This window comes from Pteropus medius, unplaced genomic scaffold (genome assembly GCF_902729225.1).
Source record: "Pteropus medius unplaced genomic scaffold, Ma_sr-lr_union100, whole genome shotgun sequence".
Classification (NCBI taxonomy): domain Eukaryota; kingdom Metazoa; phylum Chordata; class Mammalia; order Chiroptera; family Pteropodidae; genus Pteropus; species Pteropus medius.
This window is the reverse complement of record NW_024342475.1, coordinates 567,562-584,184: the sequence shown is the minus strand read 5'-3', so window position 1 is coordinate 584,184 and position 16,623 is coordinate 567,562. Positions and strand designations below refer to the sequence as shown.

General features: G+C 40.6%; 1 protein-coding gene and 1 pseudogene across 9 annotated transcripts in view; both read right to left on the bottom strand.

The window, feature by feature from the left end:
* Positions 1-1,413: 1,413 nt before the first annotated feature.
* The window catches only part of ZNF227 (zinc finger protein 227), a 43,207-nt gene continuing 27,997 nt past the window's right edge, over positions 1,414-16,623 (bottom strand). For 5 of the 9 annotated variants that reach the window (XM_039866078.1, XM_039866082.1, XM_039866079.1 and 2 more), the window contains 5 exons: positions 12,757-12,829; positions 12,245-12,306; positions 10,421-10,547; positions 9,472-9,594; positions 1,414-5,502 (listed from right to left, as the gene is read on the bottom strand). In XM_039866078.1, the coding sequence (XP_039722012.1) occupies positions 3,377-5,502; positions 9,472-9,594; positions 10,421-10,547; positions 12,245-12,304 (2,436 nt within the window). In that variant the 5' untranslated portion in view covers positions 12,305-12,306; positions 12,757-12,829 and the 3' untranslated portion in view covers positions 1,414-3,376. The remainder of the gene's footprint in view (positions 5,503-9,471; positions 9,595-10,420; positions 10,548-12,244; positions 12,307-12,756; positions 12,830-16,623) is intronic. The other 4 variants (XM_039866086.1, XM_039866085.1, XM_039866084.1 and 1 more) reach the window with 4 other exon arrangements.
* LOC120605383 (uncharacterized) lies at positions 11,257-11,375 on the bottom strand (annotated as a pseudogene).

The following is a 16,623-nucleotide window of genomic DNA, read 5'->3' as shown; positions in this document are numbered from 1 at the left end:
GGCAAAAAAAAAAAGAGGGGAGTCAGGGGGAGTCATAAGGAATCCACGAACGGCCCGGCTTCCGGTAGGGATCAGAGAAGAGCTAGTGACGCCGCAGCTGGAGCTCAGACGCCACCGCAGGCTCAGCAGAGCAGCTTTCACTGAGAGCTCTCGGAAAGAACAGATTGGTAGCAACCTGTTATCTGGTAGCTTGGACCAGGATCGCCTCTAAGCACCTTTACATCTTTTTACTTTACCTAAATCTCACAACACAGGCTACAGAAGAGAAACAGAGAAATAACTACAAAGGCTGTATCACTACGAGGCGGCACAGCGAGCGGAAGGTGGAGAAGGCAAAGGAACCCGAGCGCCCGGGAGACCCTCAACCTAAAACCGCGACCGCAGCCCGACCCTCGGGACGCACGAACCGCCCCAAACGCCAAGGTGACGCAAACCGTGGTCCCTGCCGTCCGCCGCTTCTATTCCCCGAGGGCGAGAGCGGCACCAGCGGGTCCGAAGCCCAAGCAACCTCGGAAGAGACGCAGAGGCTCCGCAAACACGAACCTCCTGGCAAACACTGATGGCTCCCGTGCGTCACAGACTTGTAGCGGAAGTGCGGACTATCTCCACGGCTCCTGGACTACACTTCCCAGAATCCCTGAGCGGAGTAAGGGCTACGGCGCCTTCGAGAGCGGAAGTGGCTCAGACGACCGGCGCTTTCGGACTACACTTCCCAGAATCCTCGGTAGGGTAGCGCTTACCTGAAGTTGCCACTTTAATATGTGATGGTTCAGTTCAGTCAGTTCTCAGGCGCTATTAACGCTTGACCTTTTTCCTTTTGCTTTCTTCTGTAAAAAACACATCGTGCTAGTGTGACCGAAAAGGGAAGAGAGGATCTCAAGATTTGGGTTGATGCTATGGTTTTCCTTAGTCCACCTATGTCTGAATGCACTTAGACCTCTGAATGTTCACCTGGTATGAGCTAATCATTCCAAGATGCTAAACACAAGAGGGAAAATAACCTCTAATCCAGCCACGAGACAAGAGTTTCCCATTTTGGGTTTTAATTGCTCATTTAGACGTGTGGGAGTTTCTGGCAAATGAAAGAAGATGCACTTGCAAGGAAGTGAAAGAAATACTGTGATTTGAAAAAGCTAGAATATATCTCGAAAATGGTTTTCTCTAGTTCACCTTCAAACATCTCATCTACATCCAGCGTGCTCTGGACATAATTTTTTCTACAAAGTGGTTACAATTAATGATTATGCAAAAAGTAGGTGTGGAAGTGGGGGATCCTGCTAACAAATTCAACTTTTTAACAGCATTATTGAGGTATAACTGACAAAATTGTGATGTATTTAAAGCACATGTGATAAACTGATATACATATGGTACACTGTGAAAGGATCTCTACAACTGAATTAACGCATCACCTCATATAGCTAACTTTTATTAAGGTGAGAACCATTAAGATGTACTATCTTAGCAAATTTCAGTTCTACAATACAGCATTATCAACCATAGTCACCACATTATACATTAGATCCTCAGACCTTACTCATTTTATCACTGAGTTTGTATCCTTTAACCAACCTCTCCCCATTTCCGCCACCCCCAGCCAGGCAACCACCACCATTCCACTCTGTTTCTATGAATTTGGCTTTTTACTTTTTCCCTAGATTCCACATGTGACATCATGTAGTACCTTTCTCTGTCTGGCTTATTTCATTTAGCATAATGTCCTCCAGTTTCACTGATGTCGCAAATATTTCTCCGTATTTTCTGTACACCAATGGTTAGAATTAGAAATTCAATCTTTTTTAAAAGAAAGAATACTTTATGGGTGTTTCTGTTTGCATCTTATTGCCCTTAATAGAAGCTATTTCGAAAACCAGAAAATATTTTCCCACAATGAGAAAAATGGAACATTTACAATAGAAGAACCAAGCTCACATCTATCTTAAGTTAACCTCACCTATAATGAGACAAACATGTTTCCTTACATGATGTACAAAAGACACATCACTTAGGAATCCTTGTGCCAAAAAAAAAAAAAAGTCTAATTTGAATCCAATCATAAGGCAACATCAGAGAAATCCAAATTTGAGACACTCAAAACTATCAAGATTATTAAAGAATGAGGTAATGGTCCAGCTGAAAGGAGTCTAAACAGCATATAATCTAGCCCAGGGAAAACAATGTGATAAATGTATTATTGGGGCAATTGATAAAATTTCAATAAGGTCTGTAGGTTGGATAATGTTATGTATCAGTATTAAATTTTCCTGAATGTTATACTTGTATTGTAGCTAAGTAAATATCCTTGTTCTTAGGACATGTACTTAAGTGTTTAGATGCAAGGGGTAAGATGTCTGTAACATATTCATGGTTTAAAAAAGTATGTGTACACATAAGTATCAATATGTGTGTGTGTATGTGTGAATGAAAACATTTGCTTACACAGAATAATGATTCAAACACATTAACAACTGGTGATTCTGGATAAAGGGTATATGAGTGAGAGATTTTACAAAATTTTTACAATTTGGGGGAAAGTTTTAAAATTTTTTCCAAACAAAAAATTTAAGGAAATGCAAAATCCCATCATTTAGAGATAACTATAAATAAATATCTACCTATTCATCTATACTTTTTCTTTTGATGAGATCACACAAAAATCCCATGCTTTGCGTTCTTCCATGTTAATATAGTCTGGACACCTTCCGACAGCCATAACTACAAGTTTATCTTCTCCTATTTGGTGTTCGCATAGTGTCTTATTGGATCAAAAAATTGTAAAATATTTTGGCAATACAATTATTTCTAGGTTTGCTATTATAAACGATGATGCCATTATATACATCTGCAGTAGATACAAATTTACTTCTAAAGAGCAAAGATTCATCTCTGGGAAGGCTATTCCTGTTTTAATTCAACATACCATAGGAAATAAAGCAATCATGAGTTCTTGGGTGCAGGAAACTTTGTTATTTTACTCATTTCATTTTTCATAGCTCTACAGCTTTAGCAAAAATAACAGTCACTAAAATACATATAAAATGGAAGTTGAAGGAAAAGTAATCCAAAACCTTCCCCGCCACTGAAAAACTAGCTAAGATATGGCAAATATCCTTTTCACAATTATCTTCAGGCATGTATTCACTTTGAAAGCTCATTTATATGAACTGGATTTTATCAAGAGGGTTACGACTTATTTCTCTCCTGAATACAAGTCCTGTTCCTGTTATTCTGGTTCTATTCATCATTTTAAAGGATTTGTTAGAAAGACTGCAACTGAAGAAATCCTTTCTACTCAATAGCGTTTATCACCAGCGTGGATGCACCAAAACCTTGAAGATGTACATCCTGACTGAAGTCATGGACGTATCTGTCATTTTTAAAGATTCTTGCCAGTGTGGACTTTCTGATGGTACGTGAGACGTGAACGGTGACTGAAGTCCTTACCACATACATTACATTTGTACGGTTTTTCTCCAGTGTGGACCCTCTGATGGGCCTGAAGACGTGAACTCTGACTGAAGCCCTTACCGCACTCCTCACATTTAAATAATTTCTCCCTAGTGTGAACACTCAGATGGACTCTAAGATTTGAGGGGAGACTGAAGGCCTTCCCACACTCCTCACATTTATGGGGTTTCTCTCCTGTATGGACCCTCTGGTGATGGCGAAGGTTCAAGCTCCTCCCGAAGCCTTTCCCACACTCCTCGCATTTGTAAGGTTTTTCTCCAGTGTGGCCTCTCTGATGGTATATAAACTGTGAACTGTATCTAAAGCCCTTTCCACAGACATCACATTTGTATGGCTTTTCCCCAGTGTGGACCCTCTGATGGGACTGAAGACCAGAGGACTGGCTGAAGCCCTTACCGCACACACCACATCGATATGGTTTCTCTCCAGTGTGTACCCTCTGATGCACACGAAAGTCTATGGCCTGACTGAAACTCTTATCGCATGCTTCACATTTATAGGGTTTCTCTCCTGAGTGGATTCTCTGATGAGCGTGAAGATTTGATCTCCAACTGAAGCCCTTCCCACACTCCTCACATTTGTATGGTTTTTCTCCAGTGTGAATTACTTGGTGCAGTTTAAGGTTCGAACTGTAACTGAAGTCCTTACCACAAACGTCACATTTGTATGGTTTCTCTCCAGTATGGACTCTCTGATGGGTTTGAAGTTTTGATGACTGACTGAAGCCCTTCCCACACGTTTCACATTTGAATCGTTTCTCCCCAGTGTGGACATTCTGATGGACTTGAAGATTTGAAGCCTGACTGAAGCCCTTCCCACACTCTTTACACTTGTAGGGTTTCTCTCCTGTGTGAACTCGGAAATGGATGTGAAGATCTGTGTTACGAGTAAAGCCTTTCCCACATGCCTCACATCTGTACGGTTTCTCTCCAGTGTGAACTCGCCGATGGCATATTAATGGTGAATTGTGACTGAAGCCCTTACCACAGACATCACATTTGTAAGGTTTCTCCCCAGTGTGGACCCTCTGATGGATGTGATAATGAGCAGCCTGAGTGAAGCCCTTACCGCACTCCTCACATTTATAGGGTTTCTCGCCCCTGTGGACCCTCTGATGAACACGAAGATTAACACTCCAGCCGAAGCCCTTGCCACACTCCTCACATTTGTATGGTTTTTCTTCAGTGTGGACTCTCTGATGGCACTGAAAATTTGAACTCTGACTAAAGCATTTACCACATTCTTCACATTTATAAGGTTTCTCTCCAGTGTGAGTTCTGTAGTGAATGGTAAGACCTGTGCTGCTACTGAATCCCTTGCCACAACTGTCACATCTATAGGACTTCTCTCCTGCATGATGAGAATGATGAGAATGGAAGGAGCCCCTAATGAAGCACTCACCGGACTCGTGACATTTAGCGAGTTTCTCTCCTGGGTGAATCCTCTGATGAGTCTGCAGATGTGAGTTCTGACTGGAACATTTCTCTCCTGTGCAAACACTCCTATGACTTGATAGCAACGAGCTATAAGTGAAGCCCTTTCCACACTCACTGCATGGACGGAGTTTCTCCCTGAAGGGTAAACACGGGTTGAAGCCATCGCTCAAGCTTTTGTCACATTCACTAGATTTGTAGGGTTTCTGTTCTGTATCGATTTTAATATCACTAAGTGGTGATTTCTTCATGAAGGCTTCACATACGTGTGGGTTATTTTTCACAAGAATTTGCTTACCTCTAATCTGATTCTGTGTCTTACTCAGATATATATTCCCACAAGAATCCTGGGTTCTCGAAACCAAAAACTCTTGATTTTCAACGACACAGGAGCTATCTCCTTTGTGATTCACTAGATCATTTTCATTTTCAGAAAACCGCACATAATTGCCTGGTAGTGACTGAGAACTCTTCCTCTGAAGACACTGGGTTAAGTCACTTGCAATCTGTTTCCAGATTTGCCAGCAGGATAGCTCTTCATGGGACAGGCATTTTAATGCAACTTTTCGAAGAGTCTCCACCTCATTTTGATTCTTGCTGCCTGTAAGAAAAAGCGATATTCAGCGATGAGGACACATGAATGCTTTGTTCAGAAATATCAGGATTTCACACTTGCAAGTGTAGGCCAAGAATGGAGTCACCAGGCTCTTATCCTCCAAGTGTAAATGTGACCCGTTTAGAGCTTTAAGTCTCATATTTAACACAAGAGCTATAATTGGTTGGCTGCAGGGAAATGAAGACAAGCGCATTTCAACCTCCAGTGACATCTACTCACCTTGTCCTCAGTATTCTTATGACTAGTGAGAGTCTACCCAATTAGGTTACAAAAGCTCAGACTGTAGGCATGAAATAATATTTTAGATCCTGGTAGAAATTACCTTCCAAGAGTATAATTGGGAAACTGTTGGAATAATAACATTTATTGTTCTAAACCTGGAAGTAATTTAGGTCTCTGTAAAAAAAAAAAAAAGGAAAAGGGAAAACTAATCTCGCCCAACCGAGGAAGAGCCTGGGAGGAGGAGAGAAGGGCGTAACGTAGACTCTCTCGGCAACCCCGAAGAGGAAGCGGAGTGGTTTATTCAGCTTGAATTCTCTCATTCCCTCTGAGTGTCTGCTCAGATATCACTCAATTGGGTGAGGCCTTCCTTATCGCCCAATATAAAGTAATTCCTCCCATCCCCCCTACACCTTTGATTCTTCCCACTTGCCTTACCCTGCTTTATTTTTCTCCACAGCACTTATCATTTGCTCACTATATACTTCTTAATTTTGCCTTGTCTTTTTAGACCCACTAGAACGTAAGTCATGAGGAAAACATGCACTGTTTTCTTTACTGCCTTATCACCGCTGCTACGGAATGTTTCAAATTGTTGGGACGTATTAGTAAACTGTGAAACAAATTCCGTAATTGTGACAAATAGTAAAAAAAAAAAATAGAATAAATACATGACAGGTGTATTACAAGCAGCAAGGGTAGCACTATATGAAATGCTTGTTTTAGGTGTAAACATACATGTAAATAGTATATATATTATATTTATGTGGGTTCAAGATGTAAAATATTTCTTATTGAGGGTCATGGTTGAAAATGTTTAAGGGTGGGGGGGACCAAGTCCTTAACCCATATCCCATTTAGAAAAAAAGGTGCAGCTTGCTGCCAGCATTAATTTAATTTTACATAAACATGCTCTTTGAGGCTGAAGTAAATCAGTCTGGTTTTTGATGTGAAAATAAAATACAAAAACTATTCTTGGAATTATTTCTAAACAGAACTTGTCTCTAATCCTAATGCAATAGACATGTATACATAAATCAGATTCATTAAATGAATCTTCGGCTAACAACTGTTCAAGAACAATGTTAACATCACACATAGGAATGCTACGTTTCTAGGATTTGACATTTTCAGCGATTGAGAAGTACTATACTTTGTAAATGGGAATACTGCTACTAAAAACTGAATGCTATAAATAGAACGATGTCATTTGTTTCCAGAGATTATCAATATACTAGAGCGATGTGAAAATAATAAAAGTGAGATATTTTGTGGCAAACTTTGGGGGTAAGATTAGGGCTGTAATCTGCAAGTTATCTTGGGTTAACGATGCAGCTGCAAGCACTGTGGGTGAGTATTCCTGGGGCAAATGGGAAATGGATTAAAAATTAATTTGCTTAAAATGGAAAGTTAGATTCTAGTAAGGCTGAAAAAGTCTCAACAGGAATGCCCACGTTTCTGGGTATGGTAGGCTGATCGAACAGCCCCTGCTCTAATGAAGATGTCCCTGCTCTAATCCTGGGAACCTGTGAATATGCTGATGTACACAGCAAAAGGGACTTCAGCTTTGATCAAACTGAGGCTCCTCAGATGGGGAGGTTATCCTGGCTTACGGATGGGCCCAAAGTAACCACGAAGATCCGTATAAGAGGGGGCAGGAAGGAACTGTGCTGGATCTCAACCTATGCAGCTGTCTCTTTTGCTGGTTTCGGTTTGTATCTTTTTTGCTGTAATAGAATTATAATTGTAAGTATAGCGATTTCCTAAGTTCTGAGTCATTCTATTGAATTATTGTGGGAACCCCTGAATTTGTAGCCAGTTGCTCAGAAGCGAGGGCAGCCCTGAGAAGCCCAGCTGGTGTTTTAAGTCTTGGCGGGCAGTGTTGTGGAGGACGGTGTCCCCAACCTGTGAAGTCAGGGCTGCTTTCGGGTGTTTGGTAGCGGAAGTCACTGCAACATCTCAAAGGCTTCTCACATTGCCTGTGATACCCACTAGTTAATACCACTACGATGCAAGTTACATTGGAAAACTTACTTGAAATTCTGTAATTTTCTCTCCTAATTAGGACTCTCCTCATGTCCACTGGCATGTCAGTGCTTTCTGACTTCTGGAAATATCCGATTTGAAACTACTAAACAACTACCACACATAGGTCACATGAGTGTTTAGTATGAGAGAAGGGAGGGTGGTTAAGTGGGCAGCTGGCTCATGGCTGAGGCAGTTTTCACACATAAGTGGCCGACTGAAACTGTTACATGAGAACTGATGGAGTGTAATGCCTGGCATATCCGCATCGATAATTCTGATATTTACTTATACATTCTGATCACTGTGACTAGCTTTTATCTTCCAAGGCTAACAACTATGAATCTTTACATACTCAAAGGTGTCCAAGAACTTAGAATTATGCTGGACACTCGCTGGCCGACAATGTGCCACACATCTCACTAGTGTGCTCTAAACCTACGAGCCATCTCTAGGAGTAACAGAGACATGAGGTCCCTTGTCTCCATTATTTGTAAGCTTTTGGTTTTTAGAAATCCTTACAAAAACGAGCCCTTTAATTTCTGCTCTAGTGACCTATAACGAGCATTTCAGGACAGTATCTGTACATGGAGCGTGGCTGCAAAACCCTGAAACATGCTGATGTTAAAGAAGTCAAATAAAACCTTTGAGAAAAAGTGGTAGAAGATGCTACAAGGTTTGTTAAAACCTTGCAAAACAAAAGTGACAATCCTTAGTATCATAATTCCTAAAGTTAAGTTTGCAAATAAAAATGAGACCCAGTAGAGCCAGTATCTAACCCTCCTGAACATGTCAAACGTGGAGCAACATGTAGACATAGGAAGGGAGATGGACAAAAGAAGACAGGGTATATCTACCAATCACTTACGGAATTCGGGGCCTGACTATTGTGTTTGCAGACAAGCTTCTGTTCTGTTTTTCAGCAAAGGGAGCCTAGGTAAATATCCATTCCTTAGGAATTTTTTAATATTTAAATGGGCAGAAATGAGGAAAATGCAAATTCGAGAGAAGGGAAAGAAAAGGAGAGAAAGGAAGGAGGTCAAAGTGAAGAAGTGAGAGAGGACAGGAGAATGGAGGACAGCGAAAAACCAGGTGTCAAAGAAAAAGGGCTGGCTGGGGACACAGATGAGGCACCCTTCACGGACGGGCAAGGCTGGGATCCCAGGCTAGGACGGGCCGTGAGGAGAGCTTCTCATTTTCAGGGTAAGGGGGCGGAGAATGGAGAGAGGATGATATTTTAAATAGGGCAGACACAGACGGCCTAGCTGATGAGATGAAATCTGAGCAAAGACCTGAGTGAGTAGGGAGTGACTGGGGACTCTATTCTGAGGTAGAGGAGAGCTAGTCAAAGGCCAGGAAACGGAAGAGGACACTCCAGTGAGCCAGGATGGCAAGAATAACTTAAGCCGGGGAAAAAGAGGAGATCGAAGAGGAACTCGGTGAGAGGCCACATAAGGTGCAGCCTGCAGGCCCCTGTCCAGACGCTGAGTAAAATAGGAAGTCTTCAGAGGGTTCAGGGCAAAGGAACGGCATGAATTCACTTCCTTCCTAAAGAATCACTCTGGCTACTGAGCAGAGAAGGGATTATAGGAGAGCAAGGGAGGAAGCATGGAGACCAGTGTGGAGGCTGCTGTCACAGTCCAGGCAAGATGATGACAGCTCTCAGACAAGAGTGGTAATCTCAGACATGGTGAGTGGATTAGCTGGTACCTGAAAGAACGGCCACGTGGTCCTCACCGGAATTCCCATTTCTTGGGGTTTCTCTTTCCATCATCCAAAGCTTTTCTTCTGTCTCCAGCTGGGATACTATATCTGGTTTGAAGGGAAGATGTCCTATGAAAAGATAGATCTATGTATTTAAGATGCACACACAGCTAAAACATATTTCTGTTTAAATTCCATAATCCTCAGAACCTCTAAAGTGTTCTTTTAAGAGCTTTTCGATCACAAACTATAATAAGAAATTTAGGTCACGACCTAGTTCATGTGTATGTGTAGATAAAATGGGATTTAACCAATGTCTGGTTTCATCGTATTTCCCATATTCACATACCATTCACTGTTAATGGTCGCAGTTTTTGCTGCAATGTGAGCAAGTCTTGATAAGGAACTGAGAATAAAATAGAATAAGGACAGAAAGTATTTCATAGAAAAAAAAGTGACAGTACAATGTACTAAGTTGATTCCATGACCCACAAGTGGGTTACAACCATAATTTGAAAGACAAAGTATTTGAAAGACAAAGTATAGAAGCTAAGCCGCTCATTTATAATTGACTTAGAACAGGGTTTCTCGATCAAGGCACTTCTGATATTTTGGGCTGGCTAACTCTGTTGCAGGTGATGTCCTGTGTGCTGTAGAAGGTTTAGCTGCATCACTGGCCCTAGATGCTGGTAGCATCTCTCCCCAGTTGTGAAAATCAAAACTATCTCCAGACACTGCCAAATGTCCTGGGGGGTGGGGGGCGGCACAATCACCTTAGACAGATTTTTGCCTGAGCAGGAAGACCAGAAAAACCTTTGCCTGAAGTCCCGGGGTTTAGAAAAGCTTGTGTCTTCAAGGTCAGGGAACCACTTCAAAAGATCCAAAGCTTTGAACCACTGAGGACAGGGACTCTCAGAGGGATTGCGATTCAGTGTCAGAGGGCGCCTGTCCTCACCTGCTGAGACCAGGTTCTTAAAATTCTCCAGCATCACGTCCTGGTACAGCTTCCTCTGGGAGGCGTCCAGCAGCCCCAGCTCCTCCTCAGTGAAGAACACAGCTACGTCCTTGAACGTCACTGGCTCCTACAACATCAAACACACTCCACCTAAATCTTGCAACAAAGGCCCACTGGGGGAAGGGAAGCATTGAGAAGTTAAAAGAGAATTTCCGAAAAAACTGTTACGGTGTTGGGGGGAAGGTTTTAGTCCCTACAGCTGTCCCTCTCTCCCTGCCTCCCCACAAAGCTTGGACTCTATTACTATTTTTCCTTTTTGACGCTATAACTTTTTTTTTCAATTATAGTTGACATACTATCACTATTTTTAATGTTCGCAAAGTTCAAAGACCTTCAGCAACTGTCCAGGACAGGTATATACCTGTCATATAGCACTACATCTGTGTTTTCAAGGCACATGCCTTGTCCACCTACTGTAGCATTCACAGCTGGTGAAGGTAGAGGCGGAGTTCAAATTTCAAGGTTTTAATTACAGGACGTTGGGCAAATTCCCTAACCTTTCACAACCTCGAGTCCCTCTTCTCTACAGTGGCGTCTAAATCACAAGGTATTTGAAAGGATTAGATGAGTGAATGAATATATATAAAGTACTTAGAAAAGTAATTGGAATGGTGCCTCACACATAATAAATGCTCAATAAGTTTGAACAATTAGTATTCTCTTTCATTCCATTTTGACTACATAGTACAGTATTCCTTAGAACTGACAATTTATCTGTAGTCAATAAAAATAATGTATAATTAGTTATAGCTTTTCTCTTTTTTCTTTTTTTTTTATGCCTACAGCACCTGGTCTTTCTAGGTGGTCTCCCATCCAAGTACTAACCAGGCTCAACCCTGCTTAGCTTCCGAGAGCAGACGAGATCGGGCGTGTTCAGGGTAGCATGGCCGTAGACTAGTTATACCTTTTTACTTATCATCAGTGCTGCGAAGGCCCTTTTAGAGATCTTAGCCAAGAAGTAGGAATTACAAAGTCATAAAATATGCACTTAAAAAATTTTGAAACCATATGGCAGATTTTCTTCTCAAAGAGAAGTGTGAGTGTCCCTGAATCTCTAGACTCTGGCCAAATAGAACATGATTCCTTAAAAAAAAAAAAAAAAAACCTTCGTCAATCTAAGTGAAATAAACAGAAAGCTCTTAGTAATGTTTGCACACACTTAGTTATTAATGATCATTATTTTCTTCATAAATTTACTTTCTTTTTTCGTGACACTCCTATTCATTCACTAGAGTTTTTCTTTATCTTACTAACCTTAATAAGAATTAGAGATGTTAGGCCTTTGTCTAATATGTATAAAGATATCCTATTAATTTTAATAGTGCAAATATATTAGTTATGAATGCATGTGAAAAAAAAGAATATGGAAAAGCAAAAAGAGCTCGTTTGTAAGCCAGGCAGTAGTGTAAATTATTTTTGTCAATCTTTAAGATTTCTATTGTTGAACCACTGAGGACAGGGACTCTCAGAGGGATTGAGATTCAGTGTCAGAGGAGGCCTGTCCTCACCCGCTGAGACCAGGTTCTTAAAATTCTCCAGCATCACAATCTGGAGAATTCATGAAGTAAATTGACCCAAACCGACACTTTTATGAAATAATAAAGATAAAATAAAACAAAACACATACACACACACGGTCTGGCACACAACATGCCCTTGAGATGTTGTTTTCCATGAACCTTTCCAAGGAAGAGGAAAAAAATGTGCCTCATCTTTGAGAAATAAAATCACATCTTAAGAGATAGAAAGGAATGCCTTCCTTACCTGAAACTTGGTCATTTTCTCCTGTCCCTTCTGGGGAAGGTCAGAGTCCTGAGAAGGCATAACTGCGGAAGGACAAAGAAGCCATGAGACGCTAACCATGAGCTGCCATGAGCCCATACAGATCTTTGCAGAAATTCTACAAGAGCACTCCAACTTCTAGGCAGATGCGGTCACACACAGCTTGGTAAGCAGGGCATGGAAGAGATTCCAGCTCCTAATGCATTCATCGGCCGGGGACCTCTGGAAAGTAAACAACCTGCACAACCAAATGCACTATCCCTATGATAAAGATTTCTGATCCTGGGGAAGGCAGGAAATGAGAGGCATTATAACAACATGTGGGTTTAAAAAAAAATAAAAAGTGGGCTTTGGAGTCAGGGGGCCTAGGTTTAAATCTTGGAAATGATACTTACCATCTGTGTAACATCTGCGGTATTAAAACAAACCTTTCTACACCTCTTTTTGGTCATCTGCACAATAAAGACGGAATAAGAATCATAAATCATACGCACCTCACAGGGCTGTTCCAAGGACTAAATGAGTAGATGGCAAGTTCTAAGAACCAGGAGTCCCTTTTTCTTGGAGCTGCGAAAAAGCAGAGGATATGTTGCATTTTAAACCACATAGATGCTCCTCCACTTAAGATGGGGTTATGTCCTGATAAACCCATTTGAAGTTGAAAATGCATTTAGTACACCTAATCTACACAATGTCAGGGCTTAGCCTCACCTACCTTAAATGTGCTCAGAACACCTACACTGGCCTACACCTGGGCGATTTTCTTGAGTTGCATCTCAGGAGTCACTGCCTTCCTCTTTTTCCTCTCACCAGAAGCAAGAGACACAGATGGGCATTTTACAGACGTGATGGGATGTGAAAATACAAAACACAACATCCAAAAAACACTGGCAACATAGTACATTATAGACTATCGGTTGTTTGTCCTCGTGATCGTGGGGGTGATTGTGGGGCTGACCGGGAGCTGTAGCCCACTGCTGCTGCCCAGCATCAGAAGAGAGTATCCTACTGCATGCTGCCCCAGAAAAGATCAAAATTCAAAATTCAAAGTACAATTTATATTGAAGGTATTTCATTTAGGACCATTGTAGAGTCAAAAAGTTAAGAGGAACCACTGGTTAGTTGGGGAGTGTATTTGCAAATGTCATTTCTAACAACTTAAAAGACCTGAAAGGTACCTAGACTCCATTTATTATTGCTATGAGAGTCACCTTCAGTCTCTAATTCTAACTTAAAATTGTTTTTACTTGATAATTTGTTGCCCAGCTAGTAACACTTTATTGACACTGGTATTAGCTTTCTAAAAAGTGTCGGTTTGGGTCAATTTACTTTATGAAGCCAGAAGAGGCTTATTGGTAAAAAGCCTTTTATCCTATATGTATGGAGATACAGAAAAACACATAGCAAACAGAAAGCTACAAAAGAAAAATCAAGAAACAAGAAGAAGATGGGGAATTCTGGTCAAGACAACATAGAAGGTAAATGCTGTGTTCACCTCTCATGACCACATCAAAATTACAACGAAACTACAGAACCACCATCACTGGGAATTGTCTGAGCTCTAGCTGAACAGGCGTCCTACAACTGAGAATTTACACAAGGGGCCACCTCAAGACTGGTAGGAGGGGCAAAGACATGAAATGGGCTGGTCCCATAGCCGCATGCAGTGGTTGAAAATCAAGAGTGTTTTCATGGCTGCAGAGACCCCAACCCACCCCTGGAGAAACAGGGGTCCCAGCCCCACACTCGGCTCCCCAGCTCAGGGTTCCAGTTCTGGGAAGAGAAATCCTCAAAACATCTGGCTGTGAAAACCAGTGGAAATTGTGGCTGAGTGAGACGGAGGGCGGCAGGAGTCACAGATGCTCCTCTTAAAGGACCTGCATCCAGACTTATTTACTGAAGAACTCAACTCGCTCTGAGCCACAGCACTGGTGCAGCTGCTTGAGCAGTGCCAGAGACACACAGAGAGGAACTGAGTTATCTGGCTTTAGGTAGAGAGCTAGAGGAGCAGCTTTCTCTTAGAAAGAAGTGCTGGCAATATCCATTCTTCCTTTTTTGAACTCTCCCCATCTGAGTCTCCAGAAGCCTTGTTAACACTGGTTGCCCTGCCCAGGTGATTCCCTGAGACCCCACCCCACCCACCTTGTGGATCCACCCAAGTCGCAATCTTTCTAAAATCTCTCAAAGGCTTACAAAACCCAAACAAGCAGCATCTAGCCTTGGCATGCCCTGTACCTCTTGCTGAGCAGCCCCAAACCCAGCACCAATGGCAGCTGGCCTTGGTACCTGGATTGGCCTCTTGAGGCACCTATAGTCCCAGCAGGGGTGGCAGCCATCTGTAGATTGCTTGGTGGCTCTTACCAGGTGGTCCTGGAAGTACATGGGCTGAGGCTGAACTTCGCTTGCAGCTATGCAAGGACCTACAACCAAGATTACTCTACCCAGCGAAACTATCATTTAGAATCAAAGGACAGATAAAGAGCTTCCCAGACAAGAAAAAGCTAAAGGAGTTCATCACCACCAAGCCAGTATTACAGGAAATGCTGGAGGGGCTTCTTTAAGAAGAAGAAAAAAATATGTATCAAAATATGAGTAAGAAAATGACAATAATGACATATTCATCAACAAGTACTTCAAATGAAAAATAATTAAATCTTTCAATCTAAAGACAGGGTGGTTGAAAACAAGATCCTTACATACATTGTCTACAAGAGATTCACTTCAGATCAAAACACACACAGAGATGGAAAGTAAGGGGATGGAAACAGATATTTCATGAAAATGAAAATGAAAATGAAAATGAAAATGGAACAAACAAACAAAATCTGGTGTAGTGATACTTATACTAGACAAAATAGACTTTAAAACAAAGGCTATAACAAGAGACCAAGAAGAACCCAGTAATCCCACTTCTGGGTATTTCTCTGAAAAAAACTCAAAATACTACTTTCAAGGGACATGTGCATCTACATGTTCATTGTAGCATTATTTACAATAGCCAAAATATGCAGGCAACCTGGGTGTCCATCAATAGATGAATCAATGAAGAAGAGGTGGTACACATATACAATGGAATATTACTGAGCCATATAAATGAATGAATGAATGAATGAATGAATGAAATCTTGCCATCTGTAACAACGTGGATGGTCCTAGAGGGTATTATGCTGAGTGGAATAAGTCGGAAAAAGACAAATGCCACATGATTTCACTTACATGTGAAATCTAAACAAACTAAACAAATGAGACAGAAATAAACTCAGAGAAAATTTTGAGGGTTACCAGACGGGAGGGATTTAGGAGAGGTGAAAAAGGGGAAAGGATTAAGAAGTACAAATTGGTAGTTACAAAATTAGCATGGTGATGTAAAGTATTGCATAAGAAATACAGTCAATAATATTGTACTAACTATGTATGGTGTCAGATGGGTACTAGATTCATTGGGGTGTTCACTTCATAAGTTATTTAAATCTCTAATTACTATGTTGTACACCTGAAACTTATATAATATTGTTAACAACTATAATTGAAAAATAAAAAATATTTAAAAAAAGGAAGAAACATAGAGGACAGATTGAGAGGCCCCAACATTTATCTAGCAGGAGTGTGAGAAGAAGAGAATGAAAAAAAAATGGCAGGTCTTATTTCCAGAGATAGTTGCTGAGTTCAAAAATAGAAATTCTGAACAATAAAAAATAAATATACTCCTAAACAAAGTATACTGAAATTCAGAAACGCAAAGGCCTAAATGATATAAAAACTAAAAACAACAAAAAACTTTAAAGCTCCCAGAAAGAAAATATAGTTTACTTAACAGAAATGACAATAAGATTGAAAATATAGTTTACTTAACAGAAATGACAATAAGATGGAACTGGGAAATACAATAAAGATCAAAAACTGAATATCTCCAAAACGAAGAAAATAACGGTCAACCTATAATTCCATGCTAAACTAAAATATTATTTTCATAATGTAAAATGTTACAGACATTTTAACTGATGAAAAATGAACAAAATTTACAACCAAATAAATTCTGAAAGAAGCAATAAGAAAACAAACACTTGTAAATATGTTTGATAATATATTTGTTAAAAAAAAAAAAAAAAAAAGCCCAGGAACAATATGACAAGTTTAGAAGGTGGTTATAATAAAAGTATACCTATAACCTAATCTATGGTTTAAAAAAAAAGTGGTAGTGGGGATCCATCATCAACCTTCAAATATAGTTTTCATTTCTATATTTTCCAGAATGAGGATGTATGTTGATTAAATTTATATCTGTTGAGGCGATAACCATCTTTAAAATTAAAAGTAACACAAGCCATATAATTTCAAACCAGTTGAGAGCAAATAAAGGG